The following is a 20,841-nucleotide window of genomic DNA, read 5'->3' as shown; positions in this document are numbered from 1 at the left end:
TGTATAAAGATAGAGCAAATGTTTTTATAGTCAGTCCACTTAGAAATAAAGGAATCCACTCTTACAGAGTTTTTGGTCACATGTCAATGCCTCAGGCTCATGCAAAATGTTAGTGGCTAACAAGAAACAAAGAAAACCTCCTGTTTTCGAGGAGGTTTTACCTAAATTGGGGAAGAGGATGGTTGTAGGAGAATTACAATCAGGGATATGACATTATGGGTGAAGTTAATCGTGGAAAACATCTTGGTGGAAGTGAGCCTTGAGCTCAGTTTGATGGAAGAGAAGTTTATGGGTTGTAATAAAAGAAAGGGGCAGTAGGAATCATATGGAGGAATCATAGAGGAGTAGTAAAACTTGACAGCTGAACAATAGTCATTTTCGCATTTAATGGCAGAGCAAAAATTATTACCATCTCGGTATCTATAGCATTATTTCTCACCAAATTCTGTTGTTTTGATCTATTAATTGGAGGTTTGAGCAAACAGAGAAGATATTTAAATTTAAAGAATCAAGTATAGTTCATTTCTCAGTTGGGTGGATCATGCCTCTCTCAAAGGGATTACAGAAAGACCTGTTCTCATTCCATTCTTCTTTGCCCCCATACATATCCAACATGTAGAAGCTTCACCATCCACCTCCCACCTTGAGTTGCTATATAAGAAAATAGTTTTATATTTAAAGCCTTGATTTAAAAATGCCTTTATTATAGTTACTAAGGTATGATCACCTTTGGGGAAGTGTGTGGAGAAGAAATTGTGGTAAAGTTGCAAACTAGGTAAGATGTATCATTACATTTTTTTCTGTAACATTAATTTTCCTTGTAGCCTTAATTTCATTATGCCCAATCCATCTTCATCCATATTTACTGAGCACCTGCTATATGTGAGGCTCTAAGTTGAGCTCTGAGAATCCTAAGATACATGCCCTTTATCTTTAGAGTCTAACCTAAAGTCTAGCTAAGTGATAAGACTTGAAGGGAGGTAGATGCTTCAGAATATCAAGAAGCAGACCCAAGGGAAAGCTAATTTTTCTTTTTTATGTTTAGGACTAGTCTTTGCCTTTATAGTGCCATTTCAAAGAGACAATCAGTGCTACTGTGAATAATAACTGCTGTGTCTACTACTTATATCAATAAAATAACTATAGAACTACTTGAATGTTCAGCTTCTGAAAGTGCTCATCTGAGAACCATCCCCACAGAAATAAAAGGATCTTTATTTTCTATCAGTTTGGAAATAAATCTACTGTAATAAAATATTAGGCATAAGAAATGGAGCCTTTCTTTTATCCCTATATTTTTACTTCAAGTACATTTCCTACATTTCCCTTGACATTGATTTTGGGCCACTTCAACCTTATTCTGGAATACAGACATAGAATAGACCAAAAGTACAATTTCTTTCAAAGGAATGCATTTTTGATAGAATTCTGAAGTGGCAATGATTTTTAATAATGCGTGAGGTTTTTTTTTCTTCTGCTACCTAATGTCTGATGCTAGGAGGTTTGTTTTCTTGACGTTTATTACATGTAAGTTTGATTATATAAAGTCGAAGGGAAAGGACACAAGGCCCTAAATTAGGCTAGCTATGAAAATTCTTATAACTACGTAAGTTTACCAGATGACACTTCTACGCCAATGATTTTTTAGGGAGACTTCTTTCTCTGACAACCTAGCACCACATGCCTTTTTCATTATAACATTAGACTAGTAAACACATATAAGAATTTCCTCAAACTAGGTCATAAATCCTGTACACCAAGAACAGAACTTTTGAACCACATAATATACAATGTGAAAAACAAATTCCATTGTTATCCAAGTGCCTGAGAGATCCTTTGCATATTGCAACTCCCCAGTTTGGGGTGGGGAAGGGTTGTTTCAGTGTGGTTGAAATTCAATAGATTTTTGGTCAAAGATTTATTAAGAAAGTAAAATACAACTGTTTTTCTTGAGCTCTTTACAATCTGTCAATGTCAATCCTTTTCTCGATGGTCTCTCTGCAGGTTCACTTGGATCCTTGTGAACCACAGTTTGGCTCCATTAGTCCCCTATGGGCATGGAGAATAAATGTGCTCATTTTACTGAACATGAGTCTCCTTCTGCCCTCTGCATGGGGATCAAGACTATTTTCTCATTGGGAAGTCAGACAATGCGTAGGCATATGTGAGTTCCTACTGGCATAACACTGGGAAGAAATAGGGGTAGAAAGAAAGTAAGAGTAAAAAGGAGCACAAGAAGAGGTGAAATCAGGGGAAAGGAGCTCAAATTGGAGGAAGATGAATCAGGGGTTTGTTATTCTTCTAACTCATCAAGGCAAGTAAATGTAATGTAAGTACTGTCTCTCTGCACTCCTATAGAACTTACAAGACATACAAAATGACACACAAAAAGGCAGTCGGTCGCCATTCTCTGTAAATGCTTAGGCAACTGAGGTAATTATTGGGTTACTCTATCTTGAATAAAGAAGTAAGCAGCTTCCATTTATTCATTGCTCATCTGAATAAGAAAGTTCCAAAACCGGCTTTCCCCTCACCAAAAAAAAAAAAAGAATAGTAACTCTGTTTTATCCGTTTTACACTAGAGATCCTGAAGAAATGAACATTTAAAAATGACTTCTGAATCATCAAAACAGTTTAAAATAATTAAGTCATTTGTTAATAAAATGTACTATTAAATGCTTTTGGCATCAGGACACTTTAGCATACTCTCATTCTCATTCTAGTTTACCATCAACTTCAAAGCCAGCTTGGAGTCTGAGGCAAGCATTAACCCAAGGATATTTCATCAAAGACCAGTTCTAGATACTCTAAAAAAATTGGCAATGCTTGTTTTTCCAGGGGGTTCTACCTACATATCACTTTGGAAATTGCTGCTTGAGATAATCAGGTTGTGTGTGATGTAAAACAGCCAATAAATTTTAGTTAAGAAAATGTTACACTGATAAGATTAATATCTCATTTCTTACCCCATGTTTTCTAGATAAATTAGTGTTTCTACACGTGATTGTGTAGCATTGATAAGGATGTTTCTTATGCACTTAAATGTCCTGAAGGACTTAAAGAGTCTTTTATTGCATTTCATGAGGTTTGATTTTTTTTTATTCAAAGTATTTTGCATTATATTAAAAATTGCAGATGCTATGTTGTATTAAAATAAGATGGTTTCACTGTATTGCTGCACAATAGAAGAAGCAATTTAGGACCAGTTAATTCTCAAGCTCTGAGTTTTTAGCTCAGACAGACCTCATGGTACTTGGAAAAACTACTTAGCACATTTGTTATACCCTGTGGTAGGGCTTGATTGGGAAGGGAAGATTATATTGATTTGGTTAGAGGTGCAATGATCAATAATTAATTGTTAAGATTATTAGAGAAAATAACAGTGAATAAAGTATGGTAATTATATATAGTTTAACTACAATTCCTATCAATTGGAATTTTGAGAATTGTTATATAGGGGGAAAAGTCTGGTGGTTATTAGGAAAGAAAACCCTGTAAGGGAAATTGGGGATAACCTGTTTGTGGTAAACAAGACAAAACACAAGAGAAACAAAACCCTAGGAGAAAGAGAAGTAAGATGATGACTCAGATAAAGTAAGGTAAGTTCTCTCTGGCAAAAACTATTTGACTGATCAGTCAGTGTGTGGCTCTGGACCTGAGAGAAGGAAAGAGAGGTCGGCACCTTGCTGAGTTTGGTCAAGGGCTTCTGAGTAGTTTCTGAGTGGGAAGTCAAGATCCCAACTGTGCCCACCCCTTGCCTGAGCATTCAGCAAATGAAAGACCAACTGGGGAAGCCACAGCTTGAATGGAAAGGATCTTCCTCTGTAGCTTTCCTGAGCTAGCTGAAGGGCACACAAATAATAAATAAGCTGGAGACCTGGGGTGAGAGGTCTCCATTTAATGTGGAAGTTAATGAGCTCATGTTGCTATACGTTACCTGGTGTTAATCTGAACCATACTGAGCCAATAGCACTTACAAGATTTGGTGGGTAAGGAAAGACCACTGCTTGATTCAAACCAAGAGTATAGTTAGTAAGTCCCTAATTAGGATCTTTTCTTCTTCTTCTTCTTCTTCTTCTTCTTCTTCTTTTTTTTTTTTTTTTTTTTTTTAGGTTTTATTTATTTACTTAAGGGAGAGAGAGAGAGAGAGAGAATGGGTGGGGAGGAGAGGGAGAAGCAGGATCCCCATAAGCAGGGAGCATGACACAGGGCTCCATCCCAGGACCCTGGGATCATGACCTGAGGTGCAGGCAGACACTTCACCAACTTAGCCACCCAGATGCCCCTGGGATCTTTTCTGATCATAAGACTTGACACTGGAGTTTATATAGATATATTTTGGAGAATACATGGTCTTCCAACAAACTATTCCTCACATGAATTTCATTTTGGGAAGTGGGAACCAAAAGAGTAATATAATATGTGTATTTTGAAATTCTAATTTTATTTTACTCCTTTGATATCACTTCCAGGAGAATTCACAGACAGGGGCAGTTTCCAGGACTTACATCTCTTCCAATCAGGTCCTCTTGGTTTTCTACAATTCCCCACGGGGCGATGCCTATGGTACAGATCTTCCCTCGAGACTTAGATGCATGATCCTTTAAGGCATCTCCAACATGGCGAATAACACCTAAGAGGAAAAAGAAGTATTTACTCTTTCCTTTAAAGCAATTACTCCCTGTTGATCTAAAGGAAATTGTGATAAATGTGTCTCACAAGGTTAAATGCATTGAATATAAAATTTTGACACATTTCTACACAAACTACATGTGTTCAGAAGAGAACATAAATTTGTGGGTCTAATGTCAGATGTATTTGTGGGACTTGTATATGAACTCCAGCAATCACTTCTCATTCGACTTTAAATTCTTTTTTTCCTAAGAAAAAAATTAAAAAGTGTCCAATATTGTAAAAAAAACAAAACAAACATGATTTTTTAAACTCAGGGAACTTTTTTCTTGTACAATAAACATAATAATATTAGTATGGCAGAACCAATACCATGAGTATGTCCTATAAAAAACACCATGTGGAATATTATATGACATCTACACCAGGGTTTGTGTATGAGCTAGGGTCATTCAAACAGAGTACTTAGCTCAGATTTTGTTAACCTTGATTTCATCTTCCTATTTATTGACACATAATGTAGAAACCCTACTTGTAAAGAAAACCTTGTCATATTCTATAGAGAATTTATGTTTAAAAATATATAAATACAGCTTTTTAGCTTCATCATTCTAATTGTTTTCCTCCTCTGTTATAATAGCCTTCCCCATCACTGTGGTCTTCCTCATCAGAGTTAAAAGTGAAAAAAATTCAGTTGACAAGATGATAGGGAACCTACCTATTATACTTTAATAAAGACAAACTGTATTTAAAGATGTGGTTTCTAATGTATTAATCTCCCTCTCAATCATTTTTATAGAAGATATAAAATACATTAAGACAAGTTGTATCCACGTATCAAAATTCCACCCATTCCTCGAGGAAAAATTCATACCTAGTGCCATTTCCTATATGAAAGCTGAGTTGGATTTGATTTTTTTTCTCCCTTTGAGCAAGACTGTAGTTTACATATCTCGAATAGCTCAATATGTTACATAATGTATTCTTCTGTGATTCACAATCACACATGAGGGTAAATCTCCTTGTGTGGTGGGTTGAGAGGTCAAGGTCTCACTTCATCTTTGCATGCTTCAGGTGCTAGCACAGAGTATAAGCTCGAACACTGAGCTAAGCACACAAAATGCACCAGGCAGTTTAATCTTGGGAGAAGATACATGTGTGTGAATCATTCCATTCTGAAATATTTAGAAGATCAAACAGAAAGACTTTCTTTAAAAAAAAAATTAAAAAGTAGTGTAAATAGCACTAATCCATATGGAGACACACTGACAACACTAATAAGAACATCAATTTCACTGGTAGCTTTATCTAGGGATCTTCTAAGATAGAGTACTGGTAAAAAAAAAAAAACTCAAGTATAAATAAGAGTTAAGCTGTGAATATCAGTGTTCACTTCTTCCCCCCATTTACATGTACAACTCCTTTCAGGTTCATCAGGGGCAAGACGTTTAACTTCACGGTATGCCCTCTATCAGCCACAATTCTACTATTACCTCTTACCTAATGTGAGATGCCACCAATAGAACTTCACTGTGGGTATTAGATTGAATGCTAGCCTGGCGTGAGGCAGAGATGAACTCTGGTTTACAGTATTCATGCTGTAACTTCTTCCTTTGATACTGGGTACATTTTATAAAAGAAAAAAAGTAATAAATAACATTCCAAGTTCCCAGAAATGGAAGATGGTTAACGGTTTCTTTTTAACCTTTAGAAACTTTTGAGTGGGTCTGTAGATGAGGTGCAGGTTATGCCAGGAGAGCAAAAGACTGAATAATCACGCGTGAATGAGGCCAGCTAAGCTGAATAGAAGCTGGAGCCTAAAGCCTGAACAGTCACTGAAAGATAATTGCTCGGTAGATATTTGATTACTACAAAATAAACAGCAAAGAGCTGACTGAGCAGGTCATTCTAAGATCGTGTCACTTTACAGGCTGAGTCAGGATTTCACATAACGATGATTAGCGTGGGCAATCTGCAGAGCTCGCTGCTGAAATGCGCCTATGGAAAGTTTGCACAAATTCTAGGTATTGAGGAGAATTCTGAGTGCAGGTCTTGCTCAAATACTACCCAAACTGCAAACGAATGAATAAACAGTATTGAGATAACATCTGATTTAAAACTAGTTGGCCCTGAGTGATGTTTGGACTATTCCACAACTCCAAATGTCTAGAGTCTTAGAGCCTTGAAACAAGTATGTGTATGTGTCTGTGAGTGTGTGTGTGTGTATGTACATATGCAGTCATATTTATTATAATTAATAAACACATTAGAAACAGGCCCGGATCTTTAATAAGACATTTAGGATCTCATGGGCTCCTGTTTTCTCTTTTTTTTTTCGGCAGGGGGAGGAGGGGGCTTCTGTTTTCCATTCAGTTATGTAGTTAGAAAATCCAGTTTACTTGAGAGTGGTGGAAAACGCCAAGTAGTTATCTTAGTTTACTAAAGTTTTCTCCTCATAGGCATTCTGGAATCTTTGGGCTTCGTGGGTGAAAGGACCATATTCATTCAGTGCTGTCTTGCCCATATTCATAGACTTGCCCATACTCAGTGCTGTCCACATTCCTCAGATTTCAATGGGTACCTGTCCTGATTCTTAAAAGTATGGTTCTAGGGCCACACCTGAGAATTTGCTTTTCTAACCTATTGTTCTCCCCTGATTTACTGTAAAGGGTGGTTTCAAAAAGGGGTCAAATGTGCCCAAGTTTCCAAACCTCCATGCTTATCTTATAAACAGCATTTATCACTCACTTTACCAACTCTCCCTGCCAAATAAAGGAAACCAAAAGAATCAAGTATCAACTGCCAATGTTAGGCGAAGCTCCTCTTCTCTCCTCAAATCAAATTATTCGGAATCCTGAGTGATCACAGCCAACCTCAACGCAGCACTGCAATCTTTCTTAAAAAGACCCTTGAAACAAGTTTAAATGAACTTACTGCAGTTATTACTCGAGTACTTCCAATTGGCACTTTGGACTCAGGCTGGGGAAATATGTCAAATCCATTTACGGGCATCCATTCCCTTATCGGCTGCACATTCAAAAATGTGCTGCATGCAAGCACTTAACTGTAAGTGGGTCTGTGAGAATTGATTTGATAGTCTATCTGTATCACAATTTAAAGAAACTCATTTGGTAGGAGAAAAAATAATTGTTTGGAATTCAGAGTGTGATATGTCTTCTCTTAGTGCAGAGTTGATTTAACAAAATATTTTACATAGTATACACACAATCCTCCAGACTTTGCTGTCACAATTTATGTCCCAGATGTAATGGGCATTTTACAAAAATTAAAGTTATTTGCGTCAAGCTTTAAAAATCACTTAAAGATCAGACGCAGGGCTTCCGATTTAGAGCAGAAGTTATTCTTTAAAAAATTCTCGGATACTTGTGGCAATTTGAGGTATTGAAAATATCCTGTGAAATTCCATTCGTTGTGTTTACAAATTCTGTATCATCAATATTAAAAGGCCCAGCAATTGCACTGCTGGGGATTTACCCCAAAGATACAGATGCAGTGAAACGCCAGGACACCTGCACCCCGATGTTTATAGCAGCAATGGCCACGATAGCCAAACTGTGGAAGGAGCCTCGGTGTCCAACGAAAGATGAATAGATAAAGAAGATGTGGTCTATGTATACAATGGAATATTACTCAGCCATTAGAAATGACAAATACCCACCATTTGCTTCAACGTGGATGGAACTGGAGGGTATTATGCTGAGTGAAGTAAGTCAGTCGGAGAAGGACAAACATTATATGTTCTCATTCATTTGGGGAATATAAATAATAGTGAAAGGGAATATAAGGGAAGGGGGAAGAAATGTGTGGGAAATATCAGAAAGGGAGACAGGACGTAAAGACTGCTAACTCTGGGAAACGAACTAGGGGTGTTGGAAGGGGAGGAGGGCGGGGGGTGGGAGTGAATGGGTGACGGGCACTGGGGGTTATTCTGTATGCTAGTAAATTGAACACCAATAAAAAATTAAAAAAAAAAATAAAAGAGCCTAAAAGGCCCAAACTGCTTTTCAAGTGTAAGTAATTCTTGGTGAGAACTAACTATGGTTATTGTGTCAGTAATGGAGGGAGGAAGAATCAGTGAGAGGACGGAGATCCAGCAAGTAATGGACACACGGGGGTGGGTGAGAGATGAGGTGGGGTGAACAGAAATATATTTACCCTTAGGAGAAAATAGTCTTAGTTACAACATTCTCATGGCCTTCCTTAGGTCATCTTTTTCTATTAAATTACCTGTGTTAACCCCTCCAGTGAATATCCATGCTCCGGTTGTCATGGCTGCTTTGATGAGACCCTTCCCAAAGACTTGCTTGAGTTTTGGCTGGAGTTCAAAGTTCTGCAGTCCCCCGTGCACAGAGATGAGAAGCTTGGGAAGCTCCAGCTGCCATTCCTTGGTCATCAGATGCAGAAGGAGATCAGGTTTTGTATCGAAGGATACTCGCACATACTGGAAGAAGATGGCACCGATTAGGGAGACAGGGAAGGGCTGGCTGTGGGGGCTTATCTCTTTACTGATTGTAATGATGTGTATAGTGCTTGAAGAAAATGCTTTCATGTGAAATCTGATTTTATTAAAAAAAAAAAAAAAGGCAAATCACTTTCTTTACCAGAAGAGTCTTTGCTTGATGAAGGCATACCATTTTTAAAGGTTTTCTCGAAATGGTGAAGGATTACAAACTCTAAAATTGTTTGCTGTTCTCAAACGCAGTGCAACTACAACTTTTCCCAAGTATACCAACTGGACTTAGCTATATCTGTTTCTGTGACCCTGTCACTTTGACAGGTTTTGGAAAATTCTGCAGTTCTACCTAATGTAATGAGAATTTTAAAATGAGGTAACTGTCGACTATATTAATTTAGTCTATAATAACTGCATACTAAGAATTTCTTTATCTTTTTAAAGAAGACAAATGACAAAAGGCATGCCAATCATTCTTGCAGAATAATCTAAAAAACTAAAGCGTATATCAGATTTCAAGGTATTAGCAGATGCACCTGGAAATAAGTATACTAAGTACATATAAATGGAATGCTATAAATACATACAATGATAAACATGTATATAACCACATACATACTCATTTAGGTCTCAGTTTAATTACATAAAGACTTCCATCTTTAGCTGGAAACAACTGAAATACTGGGCAGATATATTTGAAAGCCTTTTGAAATGCATTGCAGAGCAGACATGAAAAGAGCAAATATCCAGATTCCCAAACAAAGTAGAAGCTGGAACCTCAGGAGATAAGGAAGGACCAAAGCAGGCTTTGGACTTGAGGATTTTTCCTAAACCTGGGAAGATGTTGGCACCTGTGCTTTACCAGCTTTATGCAGTAAAGGGGACCCCATGTAAGCTGGGATACTTCAAAGGACTCCACTCTCATGTGTAAGGAAGAAAACAGTGAGTAAGTCTGATATACAGAAGAAGAGAACAAAGAAGCCTACCTGCTTCCACCTTGGTTCTGAGTGGATGCAGAAAAAAATTCTCCTCTGATTATTTATAAAACAGGGGGCCCTCCCAAAGGCTTTGATCCATATTCACACTATCAATGTGGCTTGAAAAACATCAGAGTATTTAATTTAAAATGGTTCTGGCTGGGGAATGGCTCCAGGTAATCAGCAGAAGCAAATGCAAAGCCTCTGTGGAGGAATGAGTCCTCAATCCGGAGCTCGGATAGTTTCCATGGGAAAATAAACATCTCATAGTAAAAATAAAAATCATGTAAAAAATAAAATCGCATATTTTTATATGTGATTTTAATACAAGAGATGCAGCAGTATGAATAAGAACCAAAAGAAATAACAGGAAAATAAGATCCCCAAAGATATTGAAATACTCAGAGAATATGCATAAATAGCTATATTTAATATGTTAAAAACACAAATGAGATTATTGAACATATCAGTAAGGAACAATAGACTATAAGGAATGACCAATACATGTGAAAAAGAATCAAAAGCAGCTTCTAGAAATAAAACTGTAATAACTTAAATGAAAAATACAATAAAAAAAATTAAGCTACAGATTAGCCATGCTGATGACAGATCCAGAGAAATCAACCAGATGCAGCCTAGAAGGACAAAGGACTTGAAAACAGAAGCAAAACTGAAAACCTTGGAGATGATCTGAATTCTAGATGGAAGTAAAAGAGATAATGGGGAAGAAGCAATACTTGAACAGATGCTGGCTGGGAGTTTCTTAAAAATGTTGAAAGATACAGATTCTCAGATCCAGGAATGTCAGTGAATCCCAGGCAAGGTAAATAAAAACAAACAGCACTCAGAGACACCTCACAGACAACACCAAAGGAAGGGAAATAAAAAACCTTCAAAAGCTGCTAGAAAATAAGACAAATCGCCTATAAAGAAATAGTCATTATAAGACAGAAGGTCTATTCCTCAACAGCAAAAATGGATGCCGCAAGCCAGAGTCTACAATGTGCCAAGAGGAATTATCTGGCAGTGTAAAATTCTATATTCAGTGAAAATATCTTTCAAAGATGAGAGCAAATTATAGATATTTTCAGACTACCAAAACTGAGAATTTATCTCTAGCAGACTTCACTGAAGGAATTTTGAAATATATATAGCAAGGAGAAAGTCCATGATACCAAATGGATGATCTTTGGATACAAGAAAGAATCGCTAACAAAGATATTAGCAAATACATGGTAAATCTATGAAAAGCACTGGTTGTAGAATAAAAAATGATGATAATATCTAATTTATGGTGAGAAGGGATAGAACTAAAGCACTGGACAATATAGCATTTAATTGGGTGGAAGTCATCAGCATTAAAGCATTCTAAAGTCTGTATGTTGTGTGGGAGAGAAGAGGAAGGTACTGATTAACTAAGGGATTTGTTAAGTATTAATGATGAAGTAGCATAACCACAAAAAGAATAGAGGGGCATGTAATCATGCAAACAAATGCTTTTGGGTGTATAAATAAATAAGGTTATGCAGGAGGTGACAATTGATTGCAATAATTTTGACCTAGGGGATCCCCTTGTTATCCTCAGTAATTATGTCAATTCTTTTGTTAAAATGCATTTTAAATATATTTAGCTGAAATGTGAGGCAAAGAAGAAGAAAAAGTTGAAAGCAGCTTGACAAACTAAACTGCTTCATCAAAGAATATCAAAAAGAGCTAAAGCTTTCTACATGCATATACCAGAATTCCAAAGAGGTGTTGGAATCTAATAAGCTGGTTCTATAACGATTTAATCTATGTAGCAGCAATCAATTCCTGAATGGAAAGGGTAAGGGTTGGCAATTTTAGTTAAGTACATTATAGCAATAGAATTGAACTAGAGCTTACAATATGAGATGTGGCGTATTTCGTGCACAAACTTTCATGCAAAGGACAAGAACTTTCTGATATCTTCGAATAGAAATTTTCAGTAACGATGTATGTTCCTGTGCCACACAAGGGGCCTTGGGGCTGAAGAGTGGCTATTGCAGTGGTAGAAACAAACACAGTGTTTCTTAAATAAAGGCCATGTTATTATCACTCTGTCGTTGTATTTATTGGCTCATTGAGTGACTCAAAGAAAAATATCTAGATAATAGACATTATAAGACGAAAGAATAAAATGTTTTCTGTGCCTGCTCACTGTGTCTATGCCACTCGAGTAGTTAAAATTTGGCGGCTCTGCTGAAGTGAATTTATGTCATTTTGACTAATTCCAGAAAGGGATATTTAGTGAAATAAATTAGGGCTGGGACTCCCAAGGCTTCCAAACTATACAAATAAAAAATGCTTAGTGTGGGAGATGGAAAAAAAAAATTTCTTTTTAAGTTACTATTCTCTCCTTTACCCTCTTATACCTTCAAAAAAAGAAAAAAAAAAAGATCCCCAGGAAAGTGCCCCTCAAAAATCTATGGAATGTGTTACAATTCCTTTTGAAGTGGCCTAATCTTTTTCCTAGTTAAGAAAAGCTTGCTTGTGATCACAGAACTCTTGTTACTTTAAGTGCTCTGTAGGGAGTGAATGACCTTGAATCACCTTGTCCCCACCTCTGTCTTACAGATAGGGAAACAGAGGCACTTGTTGTCTGATTTGTATAAGGTTACATTACTGGTGGGCCCTCTTCATGTATTTTTCTCTGCTCTCAGGTCCTTAACTCTATTGAGAAACAAAACAAAACAAAACAAACCCCAAATCTCAAACCAAGACCTTTGTGTATATTCTATGCTCCAGCACATACATTATTTCATGACTCCTCTCAGTAAGGAGGAGGTTGATATCATTCACATTTCACAGCTTGCAGACAGAAAGGATCCATCAGGTTCTCAAGTTCTTTTTTTTTTTTTTTTAGGTTCTCAAGTTCAAATGACAGTGGTAATGATGGGGTCCATAGCCCAGGTCTTCAGACTCCAGAGTCCTTACTCTTGACCACAAAGTGATAATGTCCCTCTCTCTTTCTCCTTTCCTTTCACCTACAAGCAGTCTCAAAGTTCTAGAGAACCATTTCTGAAAAGAGTGTTCTCAACCAGGTCTTTCCCTCTATTCCTTCAGTTGCCACTGTAGGAATAAATTCTCTTTACTAAGATGTCCATTTGGATTATAGCAACAGTCTCCATAGGCTTCTCGACCCCATGCCCTCAGCAAGACACTGACAGAAATAGTTGTTTCTCCAATTCCTTTTGGATCACACTATATCTCAAAGTGTTTCATTATATGTAAACTCTCCTTCTGCCTGTCATGGTCCTCTCCACTTTGGCTTGACTCCACCTAGAAGTGTTTCCCACTTCTCTCTGCATTTGGCTAATGCTGTTCCCTAAGTCCTAGAATACCTAGTTCCTCCCTTTCTCGTCTACAGAAATGATTCTCATCTTTTAAAGGCTTTTACTGAGAATGCAAGCTCATATCGATGCAACATAACAATCAAACTAACCCAATTGGATGGGTTTTTCCCTGGTTGTTTTTTGCATGTGTCAGTTTTATCTGCCCATGTTGAAAGATCTTTGAGGACAGGGACCATGTTTGACCTGACTGTGATTTGTGATAAAACTTTCCGTATTGGCTATGAAGTAGTCAATCTTAGAAATCAAAGAGAACTTAGAAATATCTTAGCAATCATGGGAACTAGAAATCATCTAGTTCAATTCTTCTGCTTCACAGAGAAGGACAGGGAGACCCCAGGGAAAGTGAGTGACTGGGGCCTCAGAGCTAGCTGTCTCATAATCAACCACTCATCTAGTCCATTACTAAAGCTACTACTGCACGGGAAATTCTCTGGTGGAGCTGTGCTTCTCAGACTTTAATGCACACAACTCACCTGGCAATCTTGACAAAAATGTGGGTTCCAATCCAGGAGGTCTGGGGTGGGGCTTGTGGTTTTGCATTTCTGACTAGCTCCCCAGAGACTGCATGAGAGGCAAGGATTACAACTCTTTCCCAGACCAAAGAGAATTTTCTAAGTGCTGTCTTGTGTTTCTCACTGGGCCAAAGGGTAGAAAGAACACTCAATATTTTACATGAAAACCACAGAGAAAAATGGAGGAGATACTGGAGGAATTACCCAGGAGACAGTGAATAGGAAAACTCTGCCATTTTCAGCTACCCAAATTATCTCCAAAAATGTAATCCCTTGGAGAATAAAAGGCAAGTTTTTTTTTTTTTTTAAAAGAAGAATTTATGTGAATCAGTTGTTTTTGTCATTGTTATGGTTTAGTAACTCAGTAAACCATTTGGGAGATAAGAGGCTAATTAAAACAATGTGATAACATGACACAATTATCTGAACATGTCAATTTTTAAATTAGATTCTTACATCCATAAAAAGCAGGTTAGTCAGGGAACTCTCCAGGTGCTTGCATTGTAACAGCTAACTCACGTGCTGAATCAGCAGCTTTAAAGTCATAAATGGCTGACCCCAGAGCAATTAATAAACGGTCAATGTGATTTGAAATTAGGAGCTATTTTGGTTGTCAAGATAAGCAATTTTGACCATCCACTTGTGAGCTCATTAATTGCTAAGGGATCACCTTACAAATAACAAGAAATCTTCCTGATGGGTATACTAAATTTTGTCACTTGGGCAGTAATCTGATGTGGTGACATGTGCTTCCATTTATAGATTTTTCAATCATCAGCAGCATCACACTCTAGCTCGGACACTGGTGCTGTTAAGTCATTTGGCCAATTTCAGTGCCTTCTCTTGTGAAATGAGGCTGATCCTGACCACCTCACATGACCCTGTGAAGATTAAATTAAGGAAAATCGCCTGTTATGGCTGAAAAACCAATACATGTAAATTTAATGAAGGTTACAAACACCTTATAAGTGACGTCTGTGTACAACAGGATCCGAATAACTTGCCTTTAAATCTTCAGCAGATATGTTAAAGGAGCACTTTGTTTCTCAACTCTGAGTTATCTGGGGAGTGACTGCTGCAGGTGTTTATCTATATACAAGTACCTGTCAAGAGCGAAAATGCTACCTTGGCTCCAGGTTGCCTAACCCATCCCTCATCCACATGACTTTAGCTCCTCAATTTATAATTTCTAGAGATAAACTGAGCTCCAATAAGTTGCCCAAGCCTAGAATAATCTTCTTCTTTTCCTTTCTATCATTAGTGGCTTTGCCTGGCAGGGGAGAGCTAATGTGGAGAGAGCTAATGACACCCAGAACAGCACTTCAAGAATGCTCTATATAAAATAGGGGTTCACTCTAGTCGAAATATATTATTTGATCTGTTCGTAGGTGCTTTGGAGGCCAATGCATACAGCATGATTTTTGAGTTCCAAACACAAACCACTAAATTAAGCTTTGTGAAACTCTATTAGAAAACTAGAATTAGAAATTAGAAAATTATTTAATTTGAATGGCACATGGCTTCGGTAGCCAAAGCTTGAGTTTTTGCTCTGCCGATGCTAAAGGCCTTTCTGTGTAGCAGATGACTTCACTGAAGTTTTTTCTAAAGCCATTCTTACTACTTTATCATTAGTAATATTACTATTCACTTATCAAAACAGGACTTGACTTGACCATGGCCTCACTCTGTACTAAACTGGGAAGTCACAGATGCATCATAGACCAGACAGCGTTGTTCTGCCTTTATAATAACACCCAGGGTGGGCCATGGCTGTGCGTGCACACGTGTGTGTGTGTGTGGGGGGGGGGATAGTCATTACTACTTAGAATAGGCTGAGGCTGTTTAATTAAAATATAATATAATAACAATCTTCCTTTGGAATTCTGAATTTGAGAGCTGGTGGAACAATTTGGCTCTGATAATGAATGAGTCACCTCTTTAGCCCTAAATTTTTATCCCCCTAACTCTGCCCAGATTTTAAATGAAAATGTAAAAGAACTGCAGAATGATAAATCTGGCTAAGCTCCTGGAAACGGTAAAATGACAAATCCTCTTCCTAATACTGTAAAGCCATTTTTAATTCTGGGAAATTATCAGTTTGAACGTAGTGCTTGTTTGGAATAAGGGAAATACCATTGCTAACTCTATTTGAACACTTATTTCTAGTGCTTTTCTTCTGTGGCTGGAGGGGGAAATTTGGCCCATTTTCTTCTCTGTTGAGAGATGTGATAAGCATCATTTCATTTTTTTAATTCTTTGTAGCCACATTTTAAAATGACTACCTTTAATTAAATCTTTGGCCAAGGAGGACACGTCATATCAAACTGCTAACACAATTTTGCTGATATCAGCTTTCTGAGTCCCTGGAGTCATTAGTTTTACAGTGAGAGTTTAATACTTATGGTGGCTTAAAGCACGTGAAAGTTCCCTAGAAGGAAAATACTTGGAAAGCAAATGTGTGGTGTCACTGGCTATTGCATTCCTAGTTTGATGACCCACAAAACTTTGGAAATGAAAATGCCATTGCACTTTAGTCTATATTGTTTTTGTGATTCCTCAGCATTAGATACCAGGTACTTTCAGGTGACAACTGCTGGCTGATAAGTCAAACCTAAAGGTTTAGAAATATAAAACTTCACTGAGCATATAAATAGGTCATAGGGGGGACTCACTACATTTTTCTGCCAGAATTGTTTAGCATAAAATTTTCTAGAGGCAAAGAGATAGGAATTTCCTAAAGGTAAGATAGATTTCTTTGAGGAGGGTTGATTCTTTCCTTCCTTTCCTATAGGTCTATGATTGGGACCAGAAGTTTAAGTGATAAACTCTAGTTTTATTCTCAGTTTCAGAAAGGCTTCTCAAGGGTACTGCTGATTCAGTGGCCTAAAGATTAAAAGGTGGAAAGTGGAAATGGAACAATTACCAAACCCCTCAAATACCTTACCATGCTTATGTAAAGCTGCTTCGTTAGCCACAGTCTAGTGAGTAGCTATTTTGTTTTGGGAAAGGGGATTCATTTAGTTTCAAATTTGGCATGTGTCAGTTGGTGATGATTCCCAGATTAAATATGCCTAATTCAAAGAAAGACAGTTTTTAAAAAATCGAATTCAATCCCAAAGCATTTTAAAAGTGTGAGACTGTTGATGCTGTGGTGCTGCCAGCAGACCGCCCCACTCACCGGAGCTTCCCCTACCTCTATTCTCCTGACCCACTGGCAATGCTCAGAGAATAAGGCTTTAATCCTGGAAGGCTCAATAGTTAGGGCTTTAAGTGTGACAGTGAGGCAGAGGAACAATTACCTAAATGATATAAAAACTATAATAAGGGGTTCAACTTGATCTAATAAACAGTGAATAGCAAGGAAAAACCTGAAGATAATTACATGTGAATGACTTGAGAGGTTTAAATCCAAGTCCTTAATTAAGTTATACTTACCTGGTGTACAAGTCAGCTCAGCATTAATTGGAAGAGATGATTAGTAGCAAATAAGACTCTGTATAATCAAGTCCAGCACTGTCACTTTTTCTAGATAACTTACAGCTGTAGCCCCAGATAAAGAAGAGCCTTTGAGAGAGGACCTAATGTGTGCTGCGGGGCCAGACTGCTATGGTCCTCTATGTCAGTTTTAAAAAGTTGCCTGGAACTGGCTCTACTCAGACAATGTCTAACCCAGAGCTTTGGTATCTTACTATCTTCTTCCTTGGTACTGATGTTCTGACTTTTATAAGGCACCTGAATGAATTGCCAGGTCCTCCAATAGCCCAGGAATGGCATTTGGAGCATGCAGTTTGGTAGGACATGGCTTGGTGTTGAGAAGAGAAGGGAGTGAGGATCCCTCATTCACTGTCAGCTACGAGTGTCTCCTTCCTGGATCATGATTCTTTGCAAAGTGAGAGAGATGTTGAGTCCATTGCTACTGAACTTTCCCAGGGTTGTTGGGCCTGGAAATTGAGAACAGAATACCACAAAGTGCTGGGAAAGGCTCAGAAAATGGTTCTATTAACCTAGGATGTAATTTTACAAAGACCTCCTCCTGCTCAGAGCTTTTGAGTTTAATTAACCTCATCAAATAATAGTAACTGTATACTTCTGCAAAGTGTTCAAAACCCTTATAAGAGAGCGAGAAATATAACAGTAATTAGCTTCCCCCCAAATCATCTCCTAGAGTCTATACCAAGCATACATGACAGAGAAGAAACAGAGCTGACAGCAAATCCTAAGGAGCCTGAATTCAAGAATTCTCTTTGTCATGAAATAATCAAATAACTCTCACAGAAGAATTTAACTTCTCTGGGCTCCAGTTGCCTTGTCTATAAAACAGATAGATCGAGATTATTCAGTATTTTTTAAGCCTAGCTGAATAGAATAACCTGGGATCAGGCACATTAAGTTAGTTGACCTGTTTCAGTCATGGTGAATATTTAACCATGCCTTCCCCATCTGAAGACTGACATTCTTTAACAGACAGTAATTGATGATTTTTCCCTTTGTCCAAACTGCATGCCAGTTTGTTGGAGAGGGCAAAAAGTAAAGAAGGCACAGATTGGCACAAAATCACCATCCTGCCTGATAAAACAAGACATCTGACCACTTGTCAGGTCCACCCCTTTGTCTAGACACGAGAACCAGAACAATTCAAGGCCAAGTATTCAAAGTGGACAAAACGTTCATTGTGTGTGCATAGCGGGGACGCTCACTTGCTAAATATTTGGTTGTACAAAAAATAAAAGAAGAAGAAGAAGAAGAAGAAGAAGAAGAAGAAGAAGAAGAAGAAGAAGAAGGAGGAAAACTGGTCCTCATTTGACTGATTAGACTCTGAAAGAAAGATTTTTCCTCATAGTGTTTGCAACGAGACCATCTAGGACATGCAAGACCTAATCTCAGTGCCAGCTTCACGGGCGTACAAGCAGCATGGTCATACTGCTCAGAAAGGCACTGTTTACAGTTTAATGCTCTACACTTGCTGTCTTGAAAATCTCAACAATTTTATCCTTGAATCTGTTTTGTAAGTCAAGTGTGATGGGATGGTAGAGTATGTGCAGAGGGCTTGGATCCTCAGCTCACAGGTGGTCCAAGGTCCCACATCCCACCTCCTGCTGCCTCCCTGGCACAGGGGATCCCAGCCACCTGCTCCCATGTCTGGTGTCTCAGTCAGTCTAGCCTTCCCACTCCATTCTCACCTGAGGCAGCAATAGAGATTTTGTTCTATCATTACCCACTATCCCTGACTGGGATCTGAGTGCAGGCGAGGGGAGAGGCAAAGCTGGGTATATTCCCTGTAGCATCTTAGGACAGAGCAAGGAAGTAGCTGTATCTGCTTTTGGCTGGCAGTGCCATGGTGAGGTTCTTAGGTGAGAGGGGGGAAAGTCTCACCCACACCGGATACCGTGCATGCCCCATTACAGAGATGGCAATTCCTTTGACTATTATTTGTCCACTGTGAGTTGGGGTTGACAGCAGTAGGAACGGGGGATTGCTTTCCCTGCCCCAGGAGGGGGCCTTGATTTTCATTTTACACTGGGATCTACAAATATGTAGCTGACCTGTCCTAACCTGACCCGTCAACAGGTAGTTTGGAGTTTCATCAAGGTACATGGGGCATTGGGAAGGCTATCAAAGTTCCATGTCATATGTATTCACACTTCCAGAACAGAGTGACAGGTGTGCCTATTTGAGTTTGCCCTCTGCCATTAAATGTCATAGTATACAGATATCATATATCAGCTATGCAACATGGGGCACAAAGCTTGGTGGCACCATTCCTGCATCCCAAGCCACTTTCTCATCTGTAGCACATTCTCTTTTTTGGGGGGTACACTTCACTTGCAACATTATCATATTCTCATTTCATCTCATCTTATCTCATATCATCTCATATTCTTGGCTCTCTGTGGATCCATTTTCATACATTTGCTTTTTTTTTTTTTTGGCAGCACTTTTCTTATAGTGAACTTGCATGACTTTTAATTAATGCATGATTTCCTGGGGGATCCCCAGTGTATATGGTTTGGATCCCATACTGTGAAAGGAAATTATGCTGAGTTGGGAACCCTTAATGACTTTGTGTAGGTGAATACATCCCTTGGGTGGAGGAGGACGTTGCCAAATTTCCATTGCCCTTGGTTCTGTATAGGCCAAGACTAATTCCCACCCCCCCACCATGTTTTTCCCCAGGCCTTACTGGGGGCTGCACATAGCCTCCTCTTCTTTCCAATACATTGCTCAAAACTATTTGTACCCTAACACATAGCTCAGAATTGATTTTCTTGGAAAAAAACTAGGAGACTACCTTAGTCAGCCATTCTTAGTGAAGAAAATCCTATAAGAGTGGGGGAATAGAGGGGAAGGGGAAGAGAGAAGAGAGGGAGGGAGGTGGCTTTTTTGCACATTTTTAGCCTGTGACTAGTATGAAGTGACTTCCCTTACATTTTGCAGTATGCTTCTCTAAGCAAAATTTCCTCTCCACACTCAAAGAACTTCATGCTGTGCCTTAGAGCAGCCACCTCCAACTGCTCCACTCTCCACTAACTCTGTTAGAAGCAAGCTTGTTGAAATATAGCATTTCTAGAATTTCCAAAAACATATGGTGTACTTTTCTCCTGGAAAAAAAAATCTGTCAGCCAAGTAGGGAGAGGTTCATGATGAAAGCTGAAATTTAGAAGCAACAACTCTTAGAAGTAAAATTTGTATTATTTCCTAAAGCCACTGTTCCAAACAAAACCCTTTTCATATGGAGCTCTTCTACTGAGAACATTATTGAACACAGCTGCTTGGAGCAAAAGCCCTCACTTTAGATGGCAAGATCTCTGTTAGAACAGGGAAGGAAACAGTCTGGGATGATCATTTCTACCTTGAATTGAGAGAAGTCCTAG

The 20,841-nt window shown here is 38.4% G+C and overlaps 1 protein-coding gene and 1 long non-coding RNA gene across 15 annotated transcripts in view; one reads left to right on the top strand and one right to left on the bottom strand.

Annotated features, from left to right (window-relative positions):
• TRPM3 (transient receptor potential cation channel subfamily M member 3) overlaps positions 1-20,841 on the bottom strand; it is a 493,501-nt gene that overhangs the window by 227,070 nt on the left and 245,590 nt on the right. For all 11 annotated transcript variants that reach the window (XM_072838286.1, XM_072838297.1, XM_072838304.1 and 8 more), the window contains exons 4-5: positions 8,881-9,094; positions 4,509-4,633 (exon numbers count right to left, since the gene is read on the bottom strand). In XM_072838286.1, coding sequence (XP_072694387.1) covers positions 4,509-4,633; positions 8,881-9,094 — 339 coding nt within the window. The remainder of the gene's footprint in view (positions 1-4,508; positions 4,634-8,880; positions 9,095-20,841) is intronic.
• The window catches only part of LOC140639862 (uncharacterized), a 131,036-nt gene that overhangs the window by 73,157 nt on the left and 37,038 nt on the right, over positions 1-20,841 (top strand). The gene's annotated exons all lie outside the window — the stretch shown is intronic.

The sequence above is a fragment of the Canis lupus genome, chromosome 1 (genome assembly GCF_048164855.1).
Source record: "Canis lupus baileyi chromosome 1, mCanLup2.hap1, whole genome shotgun sequence".
Classification (NCBI taxonomy): domain Eukaryota; kingdom Metazoa; phylum Chordata; class Mammalia; order Carnivora; family Canidae; genus Canis; species Canis lupus.
Note: the sequence above shows the minus strand (reverse complement) of the source record. Positions and strands in the feature narration are given on the sequence as shown.